Source organism: Myotis lucifugus, unplaced genomic scaffold (assembly GCF_000147115.1).
Source record: "Myotis lucifugus unplaced genomic scaffold, Myoluc2.0 scaffold_61, whole genome shotgun sequence".
NCBI lineage: Eukaryota > Metazoa > Chordata > Mammalia > Chiroptera > Vespertilionidae > Myotis > Myotis lucifugus.
In genome coordinates this window covers 354,707-378,150 of record NW_005871109.1, presented here as the reverse complement: position 1 = coordinate 378,150, position 23,444 = coordinate 354,707, and the positions used below count along the sequence as shown (strand labels likewise).

Genomic DNA, 23,444 nt, shown 5'->3' with positions numbered 1-23,444 from the left:
CGGTTGCTATGACATGCACTGACCACCAGGGGGCAGATGCTTAATGCAGGAGCTGCTCCCTGGTGATCAGTTGCACTCTCATAGGGGGAGTGCTGCTCAGCCAGAAGCCGGGCTCACGGCTGGCGAGCACAGTGGTGGTGGCGGGAGCCTCTCCACAGCAGCACTAAGGACGTCCAACTGCTGGCTTAGGCCCACTCCCCATGGGCTTTCAGACATCCCCCGAGGGCTCCCGGACTGCAAGAGGGCACAGGCTGGGCTGAGGGACCCTCCGAGGGCACGAATTTCGTGCACCAGGCCTCTAGTCTGATATAATTTACAAAGATAAAGGGAAGAACTCATCTAAATTGTTAAAAGATACATATACACACATGGTATAAATATAAAGAAAGGCAAGAAAAACGGTATTACAACAGTCAAAATAATGATTTCCTTTAATGGGAGGGAGGGCAGTTTAGGAAGTGTTTCTGGTCTAGAGCCCTGTTTTATGTCTTAGTTTGAATGATAAGCATTCCTGTTGAAACTTTTCTGTGTGCACATTATGTTTCATAATATATATATATATATACACACATACATACGTACATATATATGTGTATGGATGTATTTGTGTGTGTGTGTGTGTGTGTGTGTGTGTGTATATATATATTTTTTTTTACCGGTAAAAATCGTTTATTATAAAACCATTGAAACTTCCCATAAAAGATCGAGTTTGCAATAATGTGAACGGCACAGAATTAAGAACCATTGCCCCACACCCTTCCTCAACCCCATTTTCATGGCACAAACAAAACTAGATGGAGCCCTTAGCCACCTGACCTCCAGGCCAGCATTCCTTCCAAAAGCAATGCCATCCTCTCCCGAGGTCAGCCACAAGCAGGCCGGGCTTAAACAGAGCGCCCCGAGGCCAGCGCAGAACTTTGCAGCCGTCTGGCCCTCGTTCTGGCTCGATTTCCGCGAGTCCGAAGCAGGACAGCCATGCTCATAATCAGGGACGGCACAGCGCACCGGTGCAAGGCTGTCCAATAACGAAGAGTAGGACTCTGCATAATGTATGAAACATAATGTGCACACAGTTTAAAATAAAAATGGATCTATATTGTAGGAAATCTTTCTTAAGGGTTGCTAGGTTTTTCTCTACCATTTTTTCCTCTCCTTGAAGCTTTTCTATATCAAATTTCTACCCTAAGGTTATTTATCCTTTAGTCTTCTCAGCCTATTTTTCTGGATTTTTTAACATTTGCTGGTATCATTAGAGAAAAGAATGCTGAAAATTTGAGCTTTTTTATCCAGTTAGTAACTAACCGTTATGACTTTGACAAGCAAGGCCTTTTCCCTCTCTAGTCTTTAGTTTCTTCTTCTGAAACATTACACTGTTTGACCAGAATATTTATAAAACCCCATTCAGCCCATATAAGATTTCTAGGAGCCTCTCAATAAATTAATCTAATAGAACAGCAGTGACAGCCCTTTTTAGAGTGTTTCCTCACAGTGTTAACTGCTAACTAAATTAAGATCCTTAGGGAAACTTTTTTTTTTGGTAGTATTTTTTCTTCACATATAAAATGAAAATGCTACTTAACTCACATTGTTACTGTGAAGATTGAATAAAATTCCATCGTATCAGTCAAGGTTTTCTAGAGAAACAGAACTGTTAGGATGTGTGTGTGTGTGTGTGAGCACATACATAACATATATATGCATGTATATAGAGAGGAAGGGGGTGCACAAAGGATTTATTTTAAGGCATTGTTTTGTGAGATTGTGAGGGCTATAAGATCTGAAATTTTTAGTACAGGCTGCCAGCATGGAAATTCTAGCAGCGTCCAAAGGCAGTCTGACCCTAGCCAGTTTGGCTCAGTAGATAGAGCATCAGCCTCTGGACCAGAGAGTCCCAGGTTCAATTCCGGTCAAGGGCATGTACCTCAGTTGCAGGTTCCTCCAGGGCCCGGGCTCTGGTGGGGGTGTGTGCAAGAGGCAACCAATTGATGTGTTTCTCTCTGTCTTTCCCTCTCTCTTCCACTCTCTAAAAAAATCAATGGAAAAATATCCTTGAGTGAAGATTTAAAACAACAACAAAAAACAAAGGCACTCTGGAGGCAAATTCCTACCTTTTGGGAAGACCTCAGCCTTTTCTCTGAAGGCCTTTAACTAATTGAATGAGGCCAACTCACATTATGAAGGATAATCTGCTCTACCCAGACCACTAATATAAATATTAACCACATCTGAAAAATACCTTCACAGCAACATCTAGACGGCTTTTTGACCAAAACAGCTGGGCACCATAGCTTAGCTAAGTTGGCACATAAAATTAACCATCTCACAGTCTCTTAAGTGTTCACCTCTGTGCCTAAAAATATAGGTCCTTAATAACTGTTATTTGCTTTCCTCTCTAATTCATACTTTACTTGGATCTTTATTTCCAAATAAAATTTTAAGTCTGCCTTCTTTCCAGATATACCCATACAGCCTTAGTTCAAAGCACTCAGCAAATTTCTGAAGCACTGTTTTTCCCTTAGCACAAAGCACTTGTTCCTACTCTCCACTAAACTCTAGGTTTGTTGAATTACAGAGATGGTATCTTTTTCTCCATTGTGAAACCCAGCACATTTCCCAGCATGTAGGCTCTCAAGTATTTGTTGAATAAATAAATAAGCTGGACAAATTTGCATATTTTAAGAGGTATGCTGTTGTGTTAACATATAATTTTTATTATATGCTCAACTTGCTTAATGCTATTAAGAAATTGGATTTTTGAATAAAAATGAATTTTATTGTACTGGAAAATATTCAATAAAATTTGGTAAAAATACTCTGCTCATGTAGATAATCAAGCTGGCAGGGACACAAAATGTAAAAGGTAAAGAATTAGGAAAATTTGTGCCGAACAGTATGTACATGTTAGTTCTACTCTTAGTATTCACCTGTAATGTGCTATCCTGCCACGGGGTGTTTATTCCCAGTCACTAATGATGACCAATATGGTCTATTTTCTGCTTAAATTTCTAGAATGTCTTGAAGATAGAGCTCCATCTACCAGTCTATTTTATCATTTAATTGTAAATACTTTGCTTTATTTAAAGAAGGAAAATACTCTTTATAAGTACACAAACATAAACAATAAACACCATACACAAGCATGATTATTTATCTATCTCTTTCCTCTCTTTTAACTTTCCAAGGTGTTTTACCCAGCCTGAGTCCTGTGAATTCTCCTGGCCATGGACCACCAGTGTCTCCTGGCTCTCTAACTAGTCGATCGCCTATAGAATTTCCTGATACTGCTGATTTTCTTACTAAGCCAAGTGTTATTTTACACAGATCTCTGGGCAATGTACCCACTTTACCAGATTTTTATCAACAACTTAGAAATTCTGATAGCAATGTATGTAACAGGTAAGTTTCCCAAACGTTTATTTGTTTTACAATATATGTTAAAGTATTACTAATATTCTAGTTCTATATAATAACTAGATGATGAATTAAGACTATATTCTCTTCCTTATTTATCTAGTAGAATTTATTCTAAATAAAACTCATCTCAGTGCTGTCATTCATTTTCCAATGAAATGATCTCCATCTGAAGTGAAATATAGTTGTATTCTATTCATTATATCAGTAATTGTAAAAGAATTATTTCGTATGCACTATTTTAGTGCCTGTTTATAATACCCAGTTCATATGGTGTTCATTCTCATTTCTGCTTAGATACTGTTTACTTCAGACATCAATGTTGACTTTCAAAATATGTTATTTTCTTCAGGTTACACAGATGCCTTCTAGATAAATCCTTTTAAATTTATAGAGATTGTATTATTAGAGTGTGTTGCATTTGGGACCTTGGTTAAAAATTGAGCAGATTTTTCTAATTGTACTTAGATTTTAAAATTTTCTCTCATATATTATATATACATGTTTATATATGCATATATATTTCTATTTTATTTTATAAGCTGTGGACATCAAATACTGAAATATGTTTCAACATCTGAATCAGAGTCGAGTACAGACTACTGCAATGGGAAATTAGGTGAGTGTTTAACTTTATGAGCAATTTTTTACATTACTTTTTAGGATGAATAAATGAGTTTAACTTCATTTTATCCACCTTTAAAATGAACATTATGGTGTTTTTTATCTACTTCAAAGAGGAGTTATTAAGAGCCAAGTATAAATAATAGATGGTGAAAGTATTTTGAAGAGTAAAAATGGCTGTACAAATGAATATTGTCTTAGATGCTGGGTTTGGCTCATAAATAGCAAAATAAAGTATAATAATGTTGAAATTTATACTGCACAATCTAATGCCAAAAGGTTTGCATAATTTTTTATGGCACAGAAAGGATTTATTTTAAAATTTAATCATATCATTCTGAAATATTTTTTATGCTCAAACAAAAAAATATCGATGGTGATAAAATTATAGTAGTTTTATAACATTAAACAATTGATTATCAGTCTTCCAGTAATAGTTAACTTGCACCAACATTCCCCCGAAGGTAGGTAGAAAAGCTGTACAAATTATTAACCAAAAAATCTGCTTGAAGCTCCTCAGAAATACCACTAGATCTGGAGGAGGATAGAAGTCCAAAAGAGTGAGTCTGGAGTTTGAGGCTACCAAAAGGGTGTTTGCCAGAGGGCCAGGGACTGGTAAAATGAGCAGTCCTTTTGGTAGCGTCACCCTAGGAATATAAAAAGTACAGAAGTAGGTAGGTCCTTTCAGGGATTGTAGGCTCCTAGGAATCTCTTTACATAGTTATTCATTTTAAAATGTGCAATTCAATAGTTTTGGCTCTTACACTGTAAAGTGCTGTTAAAAAAAACAACAACAAAGACCAATTCTTTAAAAAAAAACAACACCTCTTCCAAAAAATAGAAGAGCAAACTTCCCACTCATTCTGTAAGACCAGTATTACCCTGATACCATAACCAAAGGCATCACAAGAAAACTACAGACCAGTATGTCTTATATGTATAGACACAAAAATCCTTAACATAATACTAGCAAACTGAGTCCAACAATATATAAAGCAGTCACATCATGATGAAGATATGTTTATCCCAGAAATGCAGGGGCAGTTTAATATTTGAAATCAATCAGTATAATATACCACATTTTTTAAAAAGAGAGAAAAAACACATGATAATCTTAATAGATGCATAAAAAGCATGACAAAATCAAACAACACTACTTCATGATAAAAACACTTAAAATAGTAATAACGGCGATTGGTTTCCTCCCACATGTGCCCCAACCGGGGCAGGGGATCGAACCTGCAACCCAGATACCTTGACCAGGAATTGAACCCGAGACTTTTCAGGGCATCGGCCAACACTCTACCATTGAGCAACACCTGCCAGGGCTCAACATTATATTTTTAAGAAACATACATATTGTTGCATGTGATTGTAGTTCTTTCTCTTTGCTCTGTAATGTTCAATTGAGTACACTAGTTTATGTATTCTACCGTTGATTAGTTTTGGAAAAGTTTTTTGTTCAGGATATTACAAATAGAAGAAATAGGAATACTTTTATACATGTGGATGAATACTATTTAGCTAACAGTGCTGCTTCTGTTTTCCATGTGATTTGAGAAAATGTGATTTTAATCACATTGGTAGAGAAATAATTCACACTTACGATACTATGTTTTAATTTTTTTTTACCTAGATGTTATATTCTTTTATAACTTCCTTCAATGGCATATTTTCTTTTCTTTTCTCTTAATTTTAATTACAGTTTACATTTAATATGTGCTTTGGTTTTTAGATGTGCTTTAATCTTATTTTCAGGTTCAAAATACAAACCATTTCAGATGTTAGAAATTGTTTACATCAAATTTGTAAAAAATGATTTGGGGACTTCTTTTTGTTCTCACTTTTATAAAGAATATCCACTCGTCCCTTTCATCCATGAGTAGATATATCAGGTGAAGTGTTTGTATTGCCCGAGCACAAGATGCGTGGGCCAAATAGTCCAGCAAGAAAGGATTAATGGTAATTAATGTTTTAATGTCATTTATTTAGATTTAACACCATAATGGTTCACTTTATCTAGATATTTTTTCAAATAATTTTCTTATGAAACTATCCATGTAGGGGAAGTTTTATTTTTATACATGACTTTTTTTGAAAGGTGATGAAGACAACACCAATTTCTCAAAAGAATCACTCAACCTTACAGAAGCTCAACAGGAAATGGAAACAGAAGACAGAGACTGCAGAAAATTAATTTTGGAAGGTGACACTCACCTAACAGAAGAGGCACAGAATGAACAGCAACCAAATGTAAAACTTATAATATAATTATGTTAAGGTGAAATATTAGTGCATAGTTTAGTTTTGTTATTTTTGTTCAGAACAATGTTTTTAATATTATGATACTTTGAAATTTTTTACTGAGAGTCACTCTATCACATTAAAGAAAATCTTGGGTAAAAAAGTAACTACTTCTAAACTCATTATCCGAGAACAACCGAGTGCATTTATTTTACAATGAACTCATTTTATTTAGTTTTATAGTAGGTATATAATGAAAAAATATCCACATGGAAAGTAATATATGTTAAGATCTGAGAAATGTGTATAGTCATTAAAAACAATGAAATAATCTACTTATTTAAAATAACACTTTTTTTTTCTCAAAGTTCATAATTTAAGCTTTTTAGGTAAAAACTCATCCATTTTTCTTGGGAAGTTAATAAATGCCACTATAAGGATACAAGTTTCTATTATTCTTGATACCTCTAAATTCTAAAATGAAAATGGAATTGAGATTTGTATAGTGTTCCAGGAATATTTTTATTTATTTATAAAAGTAAAGAGTAAAAAATTTTCTGATATATAAAGGACACGTTTATATTTATGTGAAAATAGCATTGTACAGAGAGAGGAAATAGGAAGTACAGATTGTATTTGAAAGAAACGGTTGTAGAAAACAGAACTGACCACTTTTTAATGCTCAATTTTAAGTATTCGCATTTAGATATGGATTTAACAATATTTATAAAAGATATATTGGTTTGGATCTCTCCCTGCCCCCCGTATGTACAGACTGAACAGGAAGCATCGCTGGACCCGATTTTAATAGAAGATTATGATTCATTAATAGAAAAGATGAACAACTGGAATTTTCAAATTTTTGAACTTGTAGAAAAAATGGGAGAGAATTCAGGAAGAATCCTCAGTCAGGTTTGTTTCAAATCCCCACTACTTTTTTATTATAAATTTTTTGAATCTTTATAAAACACAGAATCTAAAAATGTATAATGTTGGTCTATGCAGAAATTCAACATTTTTTATTGAATTATTATTTTCACAAATGAAGTTTTCAGTAGAAAATTTGAAAGCATATAAATGAAAAGTAATTTATTTATAATAATGGGATTTAATTTTAACTAAAGTAATAAAGTTTTACTTTATATTGAATCTGGAGGTTGAAAAAGGAAAAAGATGATCAAGTGCTAACCAATGAAAATAGCTTTGTTTTTTTCACCTGCCCTCCCTTATCTTTTACTCAAGACCAAATAGTTCATTTCTTGTTACAACCATGGAAAAATATGTCCATTTACTACCCAGACTAGAGGTTGTCCCTGATGGGTTCACACAACAGTATCAGATTAACCTTCTCAAAATATCACCCTCATTAACTCCAAAATGTCTTATTTATGAGACATAAGAACAGAATAAATTATGTGGAAGGTATATAAGTTCATCTCTTTGAAGTCTTTAGAGACAAAAACATTACTTCTTTTAACACCTAGGACTAGAATAGAATTCATATGCCCTTTAATAAATTATAAATAATGGGAACTTTTTTAAACTAGAACATGACATGGTAATCTTTCTTTGGTTTTCATGGGCTTTCAGGTAATGTCTTCCTTTTTCATGTTTTCAAAAGATCTCATTGTAGGGGAGTTTTTTAAAAATTAATAACTTAAAGATATATACATGGTTAATATTCCTAAATGCAGATCACAAAAACATATACTCAACCACAAATAGAAATTCTGACTTTAAAGTGAACTTTATTTTAATTGACATTTAGGTTATGTATACCTTATTTCAAGACACTGGTTTATTGGAAATATTTAACATTCCCACTCTACAATTCATGAACTATTTTCGTGCATTAGAAAATGGCTATCGAGACATTCCTTGTAAGTATTAACATGTCTTATTATTTAAGTTCAAATAATAGTAGTTTTTAAACCCTTTATTATTTTTCCCTTCAGATAGTCACTAAACACTTTTAAATTACATGTTTGGGAAAGTTTTAAATAGAAATTTAAAAAGAAAATCTGTATCCTACTATTTAAAGTTAACTGACTACTGTTAACATTTTGATATATATTCTTTAAGACTTTTTTCTTGTATGTTTATTTTTATAAAGTAAATCATAATACCAATACCTATTTATAATCTGCTTTCACTTATTACATGATATGCATCTTTGTTAATATTTGAGTGCCTAATATGGACACAGGCAATAGGGTAGGTGAAGACCTGGAGGGGTGGGTATGGCCTGGGAGAAGGGGGTGAAAGGGAAGGGAAATGGGAGACCTCTGTGATATCAACAATAAAAAATGTATTTTTGAAAAAGAAACAAACCTATTACGTATTACAAAAAAAAATAAGTTTCTGGATCTAACTTTTCTAAACTTGTTTCCAAGTTTGTAAATGGGAATAACAGTACTTACTCCATAGGTAGTGAAGATAATCTATGTAAATAAAGCACACATCAGAATTCATGGAACATAGTAAATGGTCAATAACAAATGATTATATTTATGATAAGCTCCTAGTGTATCGAATCATGCTCTGAAGCCCTAACAGTTAGTATTGTATAAGCTGCCAATTCTACATAAGTACGCATTAAATATTGGTTGAAGTGTTGATTTTTTATTGAATGTCAGCTATGACTATAATCATTAGATTAACAAAGGTTATCTTATTTAATCTTCCTGGGAAAGATTGTATTATCTGCTGTTCACAGGTGAGAAGTTAAAAACTCAGAAGGATCTTTCCCAAGATTATAAAATTATAAATAGCAAAGCTGGGTTTTAACCTGTGGACCTCACACAGTGGTATTTCAGTAAACAAATGTTTTCTTGACCATGTGCTATGTGTCAGACACTGTTTTGAATGTGTTCATATACCATTTAACATTTAATCCTTATAGAAGAGCTGATAAATAAGTATCATTCTTTTTTATGGGTGGATCAAGGGATGTTCAGGTATCCAGAATTTTAACTGTTCTATGCACCCCTGTGCAAAAATAGGTCTCCATAATCCAAACACTGTTTACAAAATCTTTTTAAAAGCTACAACCTTAAATATATTTTTCTATGCCTTTAAATTAGCCCTGGTTACCCTTCCTTTTCTATGACCCCTTAATTATGTTTTCATAATGTGAGTTTTTAAAATAACTTTTTAACACATCAAGAGGTTTTAAAAAATAAGATGAAACAGAAATATAATTGTGGGAAATCATTTTAAGCCATATATTTATATATGGGAATAACTAAAAAGTATTATACTTTTTAAAATGTCTTATGGTAAATGTAACAGAATAATCATTTTAAAAATCATTTTGGTGACTTTAGATCACAATCGTATACACGCCACAGATGTCCTACATGCAGTTTGGTATCTGACAACAAGGCCAGTTCCTGGCTTACAGCAGATCCACAGTGATCATGGAACAGGAAATGCAACAGGTACTTCCTTCTACAGATCTTCCTTTTAATTAATAAAATTAATTAATTAAGCTACCTCATTTTATTACCTTCCAAAATTTTCATTAAGTAACCTTTGATACAAAGGGCCATGTCAATTTTTATGTATAATAATGACATGCAGCCGAAACCGGTTTGGCTCAGTGGATAGAGCGTCGGCCTGCGGACTGAAAGGTCCCAGGTTCAATTCCGGTCAAGGGCATGTACCTGGGTTGCGGGCACATCCCCGGTAGGAGATGTGCAGGAGGCAGCTGATCGATGTTTCTCTCTCATCGATGTTTCTAACTCTCTATCTCTCTCCCTTCCTCTCTGTAAAAAATCAATAAAATATATTAAAAAGTATAATAATGACATGCAAATTAGGAAACCTACCACCCATCTTGAGGGCTAGGTTAAGATCCAGTACTGCTGGGTCTATCAAGTCTCTTCTACGTCCCATTCTGCTGATAGGCCATTGAGGTAACCACTATCCTGAATATTATATTACTAGAGGCCCTGTTAACAGATTCGTGCACCAGTGGGGTCCCTCGACCTGGCCGGCAGGGATCAGGCCAAAACCAGCTCTCTGACATCCCCTGAAGGGTCCCGGATTGCGAGAGGGCACAGGCCAGGCTGAGGGACACCCCGCCCCCCCCCCAGGTGCACGATCAGACTGCAGAAGGGCTCCAGGGCGTGTCTGGCCCATCTTGCCCAATCGCAATCGGCCAACCCCGGCAGCAAGCTAACATACTGGTCAGAGTGTCTGCCTCCTGGTGGTCAGTGTACGTCATAGTGACTGGTCAAATGAACAGAACACTTAGCATATTAGGCTTATATAGGATGATAATCATTTCTTTGCTTTCTTTTAATTCTTGGTTTTTTGTTTAGATGTATCATGTAAATAAAAATTTATAATATTCCCATTATTTGAAAGCCTCACATATGTGTTTAAATGATGAATTACAAAACTTTTTCTAATTTTGCTCCCAAAGAAGTTAGTTCTGTTCCCCATCATAGTATAATTATTAATGCAAATATAATGAATCATAACATTCATGGTTCTCTTATTCTAGCTTGTAAAAGAGTGGAGATATGTTTTGGATCTCTAAAAAAAAAAAAAAAAGAAAGAAAAAGAGTAGAGAGCTGGGCCCTTGTGACCTAGTGGTTGAGTATTGACCCATGAACCAAGAGTTCAATTCACAGGTTCAATTCCTAGTCAGGGCACATGCTGGGTTTTTATCTTGACTCCCAGTAGGGGGCATGCAGGGGACATGCAGGATGTAACCAATCGATGTTTCTCAGTGATATTTCTCTCTCTCTCTCCCTTTCCCTCTAAAATCAATAAAAAAATAAAATAAAATACGAGGGGAGGAAAAGGGGAGAAATACTTCAATAATATAGAGACAGACATATGCACACACAGACATAATTTGCTCAGTAACAAATGCCTGAGAAATATTACCAGACTAATCAGTGTAAATGTGATAGACAGCCACTGCTTTACGTTCTTTGGTACTTGAGTCTAAAGTACCACCATTATTTGTTTGATGGAATTGCCTATGTTCATATTTGTCTGCCATTTATATTTTACTCTTTTTCTAGTGCTCTTTGTTCCTTCCAGTGGTTCTGTGCTTCCATGAGAGATCACTTTCTTTAGCTTTTTTTGTAGACGTATTTATTTTGTCTTAGAAGAATTTGAAGACTCCATCTTCTGACTTGAGTAGTTTCTGTTGACAAATTGGCCTAAAGTCTTATTTCTCCTTAAAACTAATATGTTCCTTTTCACTTAGACTATGATGTACTCAGATGATTTTCTTTGCATTCATCCTGCTTGGTGTTCTGTTAACTTATTGAAAATGTTAATATTTCTTATTGATGTCTATCATGTTCTTTAAAATTCCAGTCTTTGCCCATTGCTCAATTCCAATTCTTAGGGAATTGCTACAGCAGGACTTCATTTCCAGTACCAAAATCTGTGTTAAGTTTCCCATTCTGCTGTAACAACTTACTACAGACTTACTTAGTGGCTGAAAACAATACAAATTTATTATCTTACAGTTCTGAAAGTCAGAAGTCCAAAGTAAGTCCAAATGGGCTAAAATCAAGGTGTCAGCGTGATTATTGTCTTCTAGAGTCTCTAATGGAGAATTCCTTTCCTTGCTTCCTCCATCTTCTAGAAGTCGCCTGCATCCCATGGTCATGGCCCCCTTCTTCAAAGACAGCAGCTTAGCATATACTCAAGACCCTCAGACCCTACGTTTCCTTCTTCCAAGGGATTAGCAAAAAGTGGGCCAGCTACAACCTTGGCTTTCTGTTTAGAGTACACTACCTTGATAGTTAATCTACTGTTAGTCTCTTTTACAATCTGGACAGGTTGAGAATTTCCCAAATTATCAAGTCCTGATTCTTTTTGATTAAACAGTTCTCTCTTTCCTCTCACATTTTACTATAAAGAGTAAGAAACTAGGCTATATTTTCAACACTTTGCTTGGAAATCTCCGTGGCTAACTAAGTTCATCTTAACAGGTTTTGTGTTCTCTATTAACTGCAGCACATTATTTGGACGAGCTTTCTGTATAACAATATAGCAATGATCTCCTAATTTCCAATATGTTGCTCAGTTTTTCTGAGTCCTCATGGCAGTGTACCTAACAGCATTTTTCTACCACTAGCCTGTTAATGGTGATTTAAGTATTTATTCCATGAACCTCACTTCCTTCACAGTTCGTACTGGCACAGTGTTATGGAATCAAGTATCTGTAGAAGACAAGTCATTGGGAGAAAAGGGGGACAGGAGCCGGGATGGGGGGTGGTGGTTTGCCCCCGCCCCACTCCCGATGTCCACCCACCCACGCACACTACGCCAAGATAAGTAGGAGGGCCGCTGGGGCGAGCCTTGCGCAGCCGGGTGGAGCTGCCGCAGGTTCAGATCTTGGTGGTGGTAGCAAATATTCAAACGAGAACTTTGAAGGCCGAAGTGGAGAAGGGTTCCATGTGAACAGCAGTTGAATATGGGTCAGTCGGTCCTGAGAGATGGGCGAGCATTGTTCGGAAGGGACCGGCGAGGGCCTCCGGTGCCCTCAGCAGATCAAAAGGGAGTTGGGTTCAGAACCCCGAATCTGGAGTGGCAGAGACGGGCGTCGCAAGGTGTCCAGTGCAGTAACGCAACCCATCCCCCGGAGCAGCCCCGGGAAGAATTCTCTTCTCTTTGTGAAGGGCAGGGTGCCCTGGAATGGGTTCGCCCCAAGAGAGGGGCCGGTGCCTTGGAAAGCTTCGAGGTTCCGGGGAGGCTGGTGAGCTTTTGCTGGCCCTTGAAAATCCAGGGAGAGGGTGTAAATGGGGGGGGGAGGGGGGGCGTGCCCATGTCAGCAGCAGGTCTCCAGGTGAACAGCCTCTGGCATGTTGGAACAAATGTAGGTAAGGGAAGTTGGCCAACCGGATCCATAACTTTGGGATAAGGATTGGCTCTTAAGAGTTGGGTGGGTTGGGCTGGGGCACGAAGTGGGGCTGGGTGCCAGACCCGTCCCCACGGCCCTACGCACCGCCCTGACCCCGCCTGCGCAGCTCAGGGGCAGGACGGGGCGAGACCTTGGCTGCAGTGGGGCGGGGAGGTCCCCCGCGGGCCCATGGGGGCCCGGACACCTGGGGGCCTGTGGCAGTGACTCTCTACACGAGCCAGGCCCTTCCCTTGGATCGCCCCAGCTGCGGTGGGTGTCACGGCCACCCCTGGGGAGCTCTGCGGGCGCCAGTAGCCCGGGGTCGCGTTGGGGGTCCCCCTCCCGACTCCCAGCTTGCAAAGGTCGTCGTCCCCTCCCCCCGCCGCCAGAACCGCCCTGGGGCCGCGGTTCTGCGCAGCGCCTAGCAGCCGACTTAGAACTGGTGCCGGCCAGGGGAATCCCACTGTTTAATTAAAACAGAGCATCGCAAAGGCCCGCGGCGCTGCCCAGTGCCCTGAATGTTAAACAATCTGATTAAAAAATGGACATTCTTCTAAAGACGACATCTACATGGCATCAGGTACACAAAAAGATACTTGACATCATTAATTATCTATATAAATAAAAGCCTAAGCGACTGGAGCTACCAGAACGACTGGTTGCTATGATGCACACTGACCACCAGGGGGCAGATGCTCAACACAGGAGCTGCCCTGGCCAACCTCCTGTGTTACCTCCCCCCAGCCAGCAGGTCCCAATCACCTGATCAGGGCCGGTCCCCTGGCTGGGACAGGAACCGGGGGTGGGTGGCGGCAGACGTGGCCCTATCCCTGGGGGGCCGAGGGCCAACTCTCTCCTCGGGGCTGGCGGCCAACCTCCCGGGCCTGTCCCTCCCCCTGGCTGGCAGGCCCCAATCAGCCTGTCCACCGTGGTGGTGGTGCGGTGGTGAGGGAAGGAGGAGGGGGGGAGGCGGGGAACTGTGTAGTGGCAAGGTGTCCGGTGTCCATTCTTTCTGTGCCTGGCCCAGTGACCATTGCCTCTTCTCCAGCCCCACCCTGATTGGTCTGGCCCCAATTGGCCCTGATCGCCAGCCAGGCCTAGGGACACCACCTGTGCATGAATTTCATGCACTGGGCCTCTAGTTAGGGAAATGAAAATCAAAACCACAGTGAGATCCCCTAACACTTGTTAGGATGGCTTGTTACTGTTTTAAGTCCTTGTTTATAAATAGAAATTAATTCATAGTAAGTAGACATAAGATAATCATATTGCCTATGGGGATTCCCCTCCTTAGCCTCATTGTGAGGAGGTTATATGTCTAATGCTGCTTCTGCTTGTTCCTCAGAGTCTGATGATAGAATTAACCCTGGGCGGATTGCTTACATTTCTTCGAGGAGCTGCTCAATCCCAGATGAGAGCTATGGCTGCCTGTCTTCAAACATTCCTGCCTTGGAATTGATGGCTTTGTATGTGGCAGCTGCCATGCATGATTATGACCACCCAGGGCGGACAAATGCATTTCTAGTGGCTACAAATGCCCCTCAGGTAGGAAATACTTTTTCGGAAAGTTTAAAGAGTGATTCCGGAATTTTACAATCATTTTGTGCATTCTTTTGTATATCATTCTCCAGTTTAATCATATGGCCATTACCTCGACATGTAATTGGATGTTAACACATGACACTGACATGACGTGTACTAAAGAATTAGGGGGGAAAGTCTCCTTCAATTAGAAAAGAAAATGTTTATGAAAGAGTGACTCATTGTTTTATGAAATTCTGCAGTTCTTGTTTTCAATATTTTTGCCTTTGATCAAAATGTAAGACTCACTCTTCCTTCTGGCAAGGTCCTCTGTATGGCTAGAAGCTATAATGATGAGCAACTGTTATTTTTGTTGTTGTCTTCTTTTCCTCTAAAACAGTGGTTCTCAACCTTGGCTGCACATTAGAATCACCTGGGAATCTTTTTAAAATCCTGATTTCTGGGCCTCATCCTCCGGAAATTCTGTTTCTTTGTTACTAATGTTGTGGCCCCACCCAATAACAAAGAAACAGAATTTCCAGAGGATGAGGCCCAGAAATCAGGATTTTAAAAAGATTCCCAGGTGATTCTAATGTGCAGCCAAGGTTGAGAACCACTGCTCTAAAACATGCCTTAATACTCAGACTCTAAATCTCTTAACTCTGAATATATTAATATGTGTAAAAATTCTTCTGGTACCACCTCATTTTTGTATCCAGTACAGCTGAGAAGGTGCACAATTCCTGTACAGTCAAAATTTGCATAGGAGATAGGAATTCCCAACAAATGGATACTCTAATTGTAATAGTTTTAAGCATTGGGACTTGGAACCAAGTACTTGGTTTTAAGTAGAATTTAGTATGCATGTTTGTTTGGGCAGCTGATTCCTTTATATTCTCTGTCTAAATGCGAGCCTTACGGAGAGTGAATTCATCTTTTACACTTTGTCATTCTGTATTTAAACTTCAGTTCTGATTCTTTCATCTTCTGTAGCCATTCTCTGTGTTCCTTTTCTCACTTTTATCCCTTTCACACATTCTCACTGTAAAATAGAGGGGATAGATTCTTTAGCCACAATAAGAGTAGGATTCGGAGATGAGTGGGGGGAGAATGTTAAAAGTGATGTGTGATTCATTTTCCCCATTGAGACTTTATCTATTAAAAGCTCATGATTTCCATAGGTAACTAATTAAAAAATAAATTTCAACCTAATATTTGTTCTCTTTCAAAGAAATTGCCCACTAAGGAGCACATATTTCCTCATTTGCAGTACCATTCTTCAAAAATCAATGCCCATTCTCTCTAGCCCAATACTTCATAATTTTTGCAAATCTTCTGGTGAGTCAAACTTGGGCAGTAGTGGCACAATGGAAAAAAATGCTGGTCTTGGGATCTACTAGCATGTGTTTGATTTCTGGTTATTATTTATTAGCTCTGTGACCTTAGGCAAATCAGCCTTATCTTTCTGACCCTCAAAATATGTACCTGATATGGTTAAGAGTAAAAGGAGATAACATACGGAAAGTTTTCTTGCATTTTATGTATTTGAGAGCCTCCTGAACTACATAATCACGTAGAAAGAAATGACTCACTGTTCTTTTCCACTCTCTGCTTTTATTAGCTTTGAGTGTAGGTGAGTCAGAGTTGTTTATTACTTTTCCTTCAGGATATTAAAAATGAATGGATTCTAGAGTTACCTCTCTCACTTGCGGAGAATTTTTTTTAAAAACTGTTATAATTTATAAAGTTTATACTCAAAACTTGTTCTAGTTCCTAACTTGTCATTGTTAAGAATTGCCAATAGCCCTGACCAGTTTGGCTCAGTGGCTAGAGCGTCGGCCTGTGGACTGAAGAGTCCCAGGTTCAATTCCGGTCAAGGGCATGTACCTTGGTTGCGGGCACATCCCCAGTAGGGGGTGTGCAGGAGGCAGCTGATGGATGTTTCTCTCTTATGGATGTTTCTAACTCTCTATCCCTCTCCCTTCCTCTCTGTAAAAAATCAATAAAATATATTTTTTTAAAAAAGAATTGCCAATAGATGAAGCAGTGGGAAGCTCTGGAATGCAACGGAAATAGATTAGAGAGTTCAGCTACCGAAAAGGTACAGCCTTGCTTACTTCCTGCTCCCCCTCAGTCTGGTCTCCACACACAGCAGCCAAAGTGACTGTTTACGTCGAGTTACATCACTTTCTGTTCCAAACCCTTCAATGACATTCACCACATTCCTAGTAAGTCACTAGGATAGCGCAGAAGGCACTACTTGATTTAAACCCCATGAAGTCTGCCTTTTTCGTACTCCCTCAGGGCTAGCCTCACTGGCCTCCTTGCTGTTTTCCCCTGTACCTAGGCACCCTCCCCGAGAGCCTATTCCTGTTCTGTCCTCCCTGCCCAGGGTGCTCTTTCCCCACCTATCCATGGAGCTCATTTTGTCATGTCCTTCCATCTAAAATTTCAGAAACTCCTTCCTGGCACTCATTATGCTCCTTCCCTGCTTTATTTTTTCCATAGCAATGATCGTTTAGATATTCTGTATTCTGCTCATTTATGATATGTGTTCCCTCAGTGGAATAGAAGATTCCATAAGAGCAGGGATTTTTGTCTCTTTTATTTCCTAACTAGAGGCCCGGTGCACAAAATTCGTGCACTGGAAGATGGGGGTGTGGGGTGTCCCTCAGCTCAGCCAGCGCCCAGTCACACTCCGGGACCTCTCACTCCTTATCACCTGCCTAGTCACTGCTCCTTAACGTTTGGCTCACTGCTCCTTAGTGCTACTGTGGAGGCGGAGAGGCTCCCGCCACCCCCACTGCACTTGCCAGCCGTGAGCCTAGCTTCTGGCTGAGCAGCGCTCCCCCTGTGGAAGCGCACTGACCCCTGGTGGCCAGTGTGCATCATAGCGACCAGTTGTTCTGCCGTAGAGGTCGCTTAGGCTTTTATTATATAGACTTCAGGGGTCCTCAAACTACGGCCCGGGGGCCACATGCGGCCCGCTGAAAACATTTATCCGGCCCGCCGGGTGTTTTTGCCACCGCTGCCTGTTGCTTAGCAGCTGACTAGTTTTTTTTAAACTATAGTCTGGCCCTCCAACGGTCTGAGGGACAGTGAACTGGCTCCCTGTTTAAAAAGTTTGAGGACCCCTGGACTAGAGGACTGGTGCACAAAGAGATTCGTGCAATAGGCCTTCCTTTCCCCTGGCTGCTGGCACTTGTTTTCCTCCGGCACCCGGGACCCAGGCCTTCGTTCTGACTGGGCTCCGGCCGGAGCCTGTCCCAGGGCCGTGAGGCCTCGCTGCTCCACCGCCCCGGGGCCGTCAGGCTTCGCGCCACTGCTTGGAGCCTACGTGTGCAAATTAACCACCATCTTTGTTAGGTTAATTTGCATACTCTCCTGATTGGCTGGTTAGCATAGCGAAGGTACGGTCAATTAGCATCTTTGTCTATTATTAGGTAAGAAGATACCTAGACCAATAGTACCTCACACACAAAAGACATTCAGTAAATATTTGTTGAATGTTGAAGGACGCCTGATTTCTTTGCTCTGCAGCACCACTAGCTTGTCTGAAATGTACTCAGTTCTTCCCAGAGTAATGAAATTCCTAACACCTGCCTCAGCTAGCGCCTATGAGATAAGGACTCTTTTGTGAAAGCCTGAGGCTTAGTGTGTTTATTAGGTAAATAAAATAGGTTCTCTCATCTTGGGAAGCTCAGTGGGTCTAATTAAGCCATAATTAGTAAAAGATATCATTGCTCCAGTGTATTATAAAAAGTGACAGCAGTATACAATACCACCATTAAGTATTCCTCTTCATTCTCATGGTAAAGAATGTATGCTGGGAAGACAGGAGGATTACTTTGAATCTTTTCCATGAAAGAGGTAAAATATTTAGTCAAGTTTAAACTGGAAGGATGTCAGTATTAAAATTCTGAGATTTCTCAGATATTTCCAAATGAAAAGTTGGCAAAAGAAGGAGATTAGTGCTTGAGGTATTAATATTTTGATGAGATTTAGGGTAAAGGGAAATAAAATTTCAAGTTGGGACCTGTAAACCTCATACAGTCAAAATACGGATCAAGATGGTGACTAAAATCATATGCATTTGTCCCTTCCTCCTGACTAAAATGACAGTAAGGGGTGAAGCTCAATGTGGGAGGGTATTACCACCTGTAGATTAAAGAATTGTATACTATTTTTAGAAAATGAAAAACAGATGGCTCAATATTGAGACATAAAAGCATATTAGGTGGGGCTACAGACTAAGTGGAACTCTAGAGGAAGTCCAGATGTCTTTGTGCCTGCCCACGTGTGCGCACACACAGGCTTGCTCGCACTTAAGTGTACGTGCCTGTCAGCAAACCTGCTGCAGCCCTGCGTTTACCTCCAGGCAGAAAAGTCAGCCCTTAGATACTAAAGGAAACTGCCAGGAGAGAAATACTAGTGTGGGTATCAGTATTCCAGAGTAAATCCTTCTCATTCTGGAAGCTGAACAGCTGACACCCAGTCTGTAATTCTAAAGCAAAACCTGCTAGGTAGCAAGCCCTGAACACATTCACATCCTTCCCAATTAAAGAAGAGACTCAGCAATAAAACACATAGTGCAGAAGAAAGTCACGCTTGCAATCTAGAATTCATTTTCTTATATCAATAGAAAACCAAGGATTTCCAGACATTAATCGGTAGCTAGGGAAAAAAAAAGGCTAAAGTGATCAGAATTAAGTGAATACAGGATAATCTGGGGCAGTGGTTCTCAACCTTCTGGCCCTTTAAATACAGTTCCTCATGTTGTGACCCAACCATAAAATTATTTTCGTTGCTATTTCATAACTGTAATGTTGCTACTGTTATGAATCGTAATGTAAATATCTGATATGCAGGATCGTCTTAGGCGACCCCTGTGAAAGGATCGTTCAACCGCCAAAGGGGTTGCGACCCACAGGTTGAGAACCGCTGATCTAGGGAATAGAAAAGCACTGAATGTTTTTTTAAAGTTCTCAGAGAATTTGAAAAAGACTGCATCCACAATAAGAAACTATGGAAAACAAAACAAAACAAAACAGTGCTCTTAGAAGCTAAAAATACTGCAAATTTTAAAAAAAATCAATATAAGCATTTGAAGTAAAGTCAGACCATCTCTCCTAGAATACAGACTAAAATGATAAAGACATGGAAAGTATACAGAAGGAAAAAAGAAGGCATAGGGGACTAGGTCAAGATCTGACTATTGGAAGTTTCTGAAAGAATTGAGTCTTTGGGTTGAGGTGTTCATCAGATGCCAGAGGTGTTCATCAATTGGGGGTGGGGGAAGAAAATCCCCCAAACCTACCCGTGGTATGTCATGGTAAAATTTCAGAACAACCGAGACTTTTTATTATTATTTCTGAGTGGATGAAAACAACACACTTGTAAAAGAACAAAAAATCCAACTGGCATTATATTTTAGCAACAATGGATGCCAGATGGCTCTGGAATAAAGTCTTTAAAATTCCAAGGGAATTCATTTCCTCATTGATTCGGAGGAATATTGGGTGTATACTGTGGGCGAGGCACTATTCTAGGCATTCTTATTGAACAAAATAGAACCAAAAAATTCTGCCCCCATGGAACTTACGTTCTACTAAAGCAAGAAAAACAATAAATTGTGTGTGAGAGAGAGACAAAGAGGAGATGATTATGTTGTAAGTGCAAGGAAATGTAAAACTTGGAAGAGCTAGGGAGTGCTGGTATAGAGGGATTATTTTTAAGTTAGATTTCTAATTCCAGCTAAGCTACAGCAGAGCTTTAAATGCAAAATAGAGAATCTCAGATATGCAAAAAATTTAAAAACCATGTCCCATCCATCCTCAGAAAGTTACCTAAAAATTTGTTTTAGCAAAACAAAGGTGATAACTGAGAAAAGGACCTTAGAAAATATAGGATTACTAGAAATTTTAGAACAAGCCCCAAACTTCAGGGTAGAGGAATCCCAAGTTGGCAGCTGTTCATCAAAACTGTTTGTTTTCTATAACACCTGACTTGTTTACTACCTCTTGGATTTTTTTAAAGACAGGAATATTATTTTTTTTATGAAACAATCTTTCTTAATCCAAGACTTTAAACTTTTCATAACTACCACCTCTTCAATCTTATGACTCTGACCTAAAGATTTTTAAATGTTTTCTTGTGTGTGTGTGTGTGTGTGTTTCAAAAGGGGACATAAGTTTAGGTTTCTCAGACTCTTTGTTTGTTTGGTCTTTCATATCAATGACTCTGAGCAAAACCAGAGTCATTGAAAAGTATATCCTTTAACCAACATCTCCCCAGTTTCCTCCCATCCTGTTCCTGGTAACCAACCCTTCTACTTTCCGTTTCTGTGAGTTCAGCTTATTTAGATTCCACATATAAGGGATATCATACACTATTTTTCTTTCTCTGACTTACCTCACTTGGCATTATGCTCTCAAGATCCATTCATGTAATTCAATGGCAGGATTTCTTTCTTACGACCAGATAATATTTTATTGTCTAACATATACACACATCTTTATCCCTTTGACTATTGATGAGCCTTTAGATTATTTTCGGCCTTTATATTACAAAGTTTAAATCATATCATTGTTTACATAAAATCAAACAGTGTAAAAAATAATCAAAAGCTGTTAAGTATTGATGCTTAAATATAGACTATAGCTAATTTTCACAGATAATACATAAAACTAAACTCTTAGAATATGTACTTTAACCAAGATTATATTCTATTTTCATCTGATTTTCTTTCCCATTACACAGGAAGCTCTATGAAAACAGGGATGAGTTTTTAGTTTTATCCCTAACCTTTAGCACTGGCTGTGTAAGTTCTTTTCATAATTACTATGCTTATTAAAATTGGTTGGTGAAGGGGGAGGGGGCAAAAAAATCTTACTCTTTTTATGTTCAAAGCACATAAAATATGCCTATAGTACACAGACAAATACATTACTTCTGTAGTATTAAATTTTCATGGGAATGATTAGGAAAAATTATTTAAGAAGTCTTGTTAGTGGGGCAATAATGAAAAAACGGTTGGCTTACCAATATACAAACTTTGATATTAAAATCTGACAAATATAATACAAAAAAGAAAAATCACAGGGCAGTCTCACTCAAACACATATGTAAAAACCTTAAATAAAAATTTTATCAAACCTAACCTAGTAATATTTAGAAAGGATAACCATGAACAAGTTGCATTTATCATAGACTGCAAGAGATTTAACAAAAATGAATCAATGAAATTCTCACCGTAACAAATTAAAGTTATAAATTATTTCACCTCAATGACTATAGAAAAAACATTTTATAAAACTCAACATTGATTCCTAATAAAAACTTTTAGCAAAGTAGGAATAAAAGAGAACTTTCTCAATCCAGTGAAGGGTGTCATTAAAAAAAAACAAACCTTAAGCAAAGTAGCATATGCTTAGTAGTGAATCTCTGAATACTTTCTCTTTGATATTAATAATAAGACAAGTATGTCTACAATTCAAGATAATACTACAGATTCTAACCAGTATAGTAAGGCAAGAAAAAGAAGTAAAAGAAACAGACTGGAAAAAAAAACAACTTATTAATCTCAGATAATGATTGTGCAAGTTGAAAAAAATTTTAAATCTTCAAATAAATTAGTAAAAAGAAATTTTAGCAAGATTGCTAGGCATAAGGTTCAATATATAAAAATAATTATACTTTTATTATTTATTTATTTGTTTATTTATTAATCCTCAGCCAAGGATATTTTTCCATTGATTTTTAGAGAGAGTGGAAGGGAGAGAGGGATGGTGGGGAGAGAGGCAGAGAGAAACATCAATGTGAAACAGACATGTTGATTGGTTGCCTCCTGCAGGAGCCCTGAGTGCCCTGATTGGGGCTAGGGATCAAACTTGCAACCCAGGTACATGCCCTTGACCAGGAACCAAACCCGCAACCCTTCAGTGCCCTGGCTGACACTCTAACCACTGAAAAACACTGGCCAGGGCAAATATAATTATACTTTTAAATACCAGCTTCTGATAATTAGAAAATTAAATGCTTTTTTTAAAAAGATAGCCTTTATTATTAATAGCATCCAAAAATATGAAGTACCTAGAAATAAATAACAAAAATATGCAAGATTTTGTCAGGAAAATATAAAACTTATATACACTAAAAAATGAATAAAGAGATAGTCCATGGTCACAGATTACATCAATATTTCAAGGTAAATCAATTTAAGAGGAATTATCTATTTAAAAATTCAGTGCCACCAACAATCAAAGTCCGAGAAGGCAAGGATTCCTTAAACAGGAAAGAAAAACACTAACCATAAAAGAAACTTATCGATGAATTCCACTACATTAAATTTAAGAACATCCATAAACACACTATTAAGAATGTTAAAAAGGCTAGACACAGAGTGGGAAAAAGTATATGCAACACAACCAACATAAGATTCAAAATCAGAATATATAGAGAATTTTTTTAAAAGTACAAGCAACACAACCAACAATAGAATTGAAACCAGAATATACAGAGAATTCCTAAAAGTCAGTAAGAAAAAGACAACTAAATTATAAATTGGACAAAAACCTTGAACAAGCACGAACAAAATGGGAAATCCAAACAACCAATAACCATTCTAGCTTCATTAGTAAGCAGGGAAATGCTAATTAAAATCAACATGAGAAACCTAACAATTTAAAAAAACTTTAGAAGTCTAACAATATCAAGTACTGATGTGTGGAACAAAGACACTCTCATACACTACATAAGACAGTTTGACATT

General features: G+C 38.1%; 1 protein-coding gene across 1 annotated transcript in view; it reads left to right on the top strand.

Annotated features, from left to right (window-relative positions):
• The window catches only part of PDE3B (phosphodiesterase 3B), a 153,099-nt gene that overhangs the window by 113,887 nt on the left and 15,768 nt on the right, over positions 1 to 23,444 (top strand). The window contains exons 6-12 of the mRNA XM_023754508.1: positions 3,183 to 3,396; positions 3,954 to 4,030; positions 6,137 to 6,288; positions 7,054 to 7,191; positions 8,048 to 8,159; positions 9,606 to 9,719; positions 14,499 to 14,698. Coding sequence (XP_023610276.1) covers positions 3,183 to 3,396; positions 3,954 to 4,030; positions 6,137 to 6,288; positions 7,054 to 7,191; positions 8,048 to 8,159; positions 9,606 to 9,719; positions 14,499 to 14,698 — 1,007 coding nt within the window. The remainder of the gene's footprint in view (positions 1 to 3,182; positions 3,397 to 3,953; positions 4,031 to 6,136; positions 6,289 to 7,053; positions 7,192 to 8,047; positions 8,160 to 9,605; positions 9,720 to 14,498; positions 14,699 to 23,444) is intronic.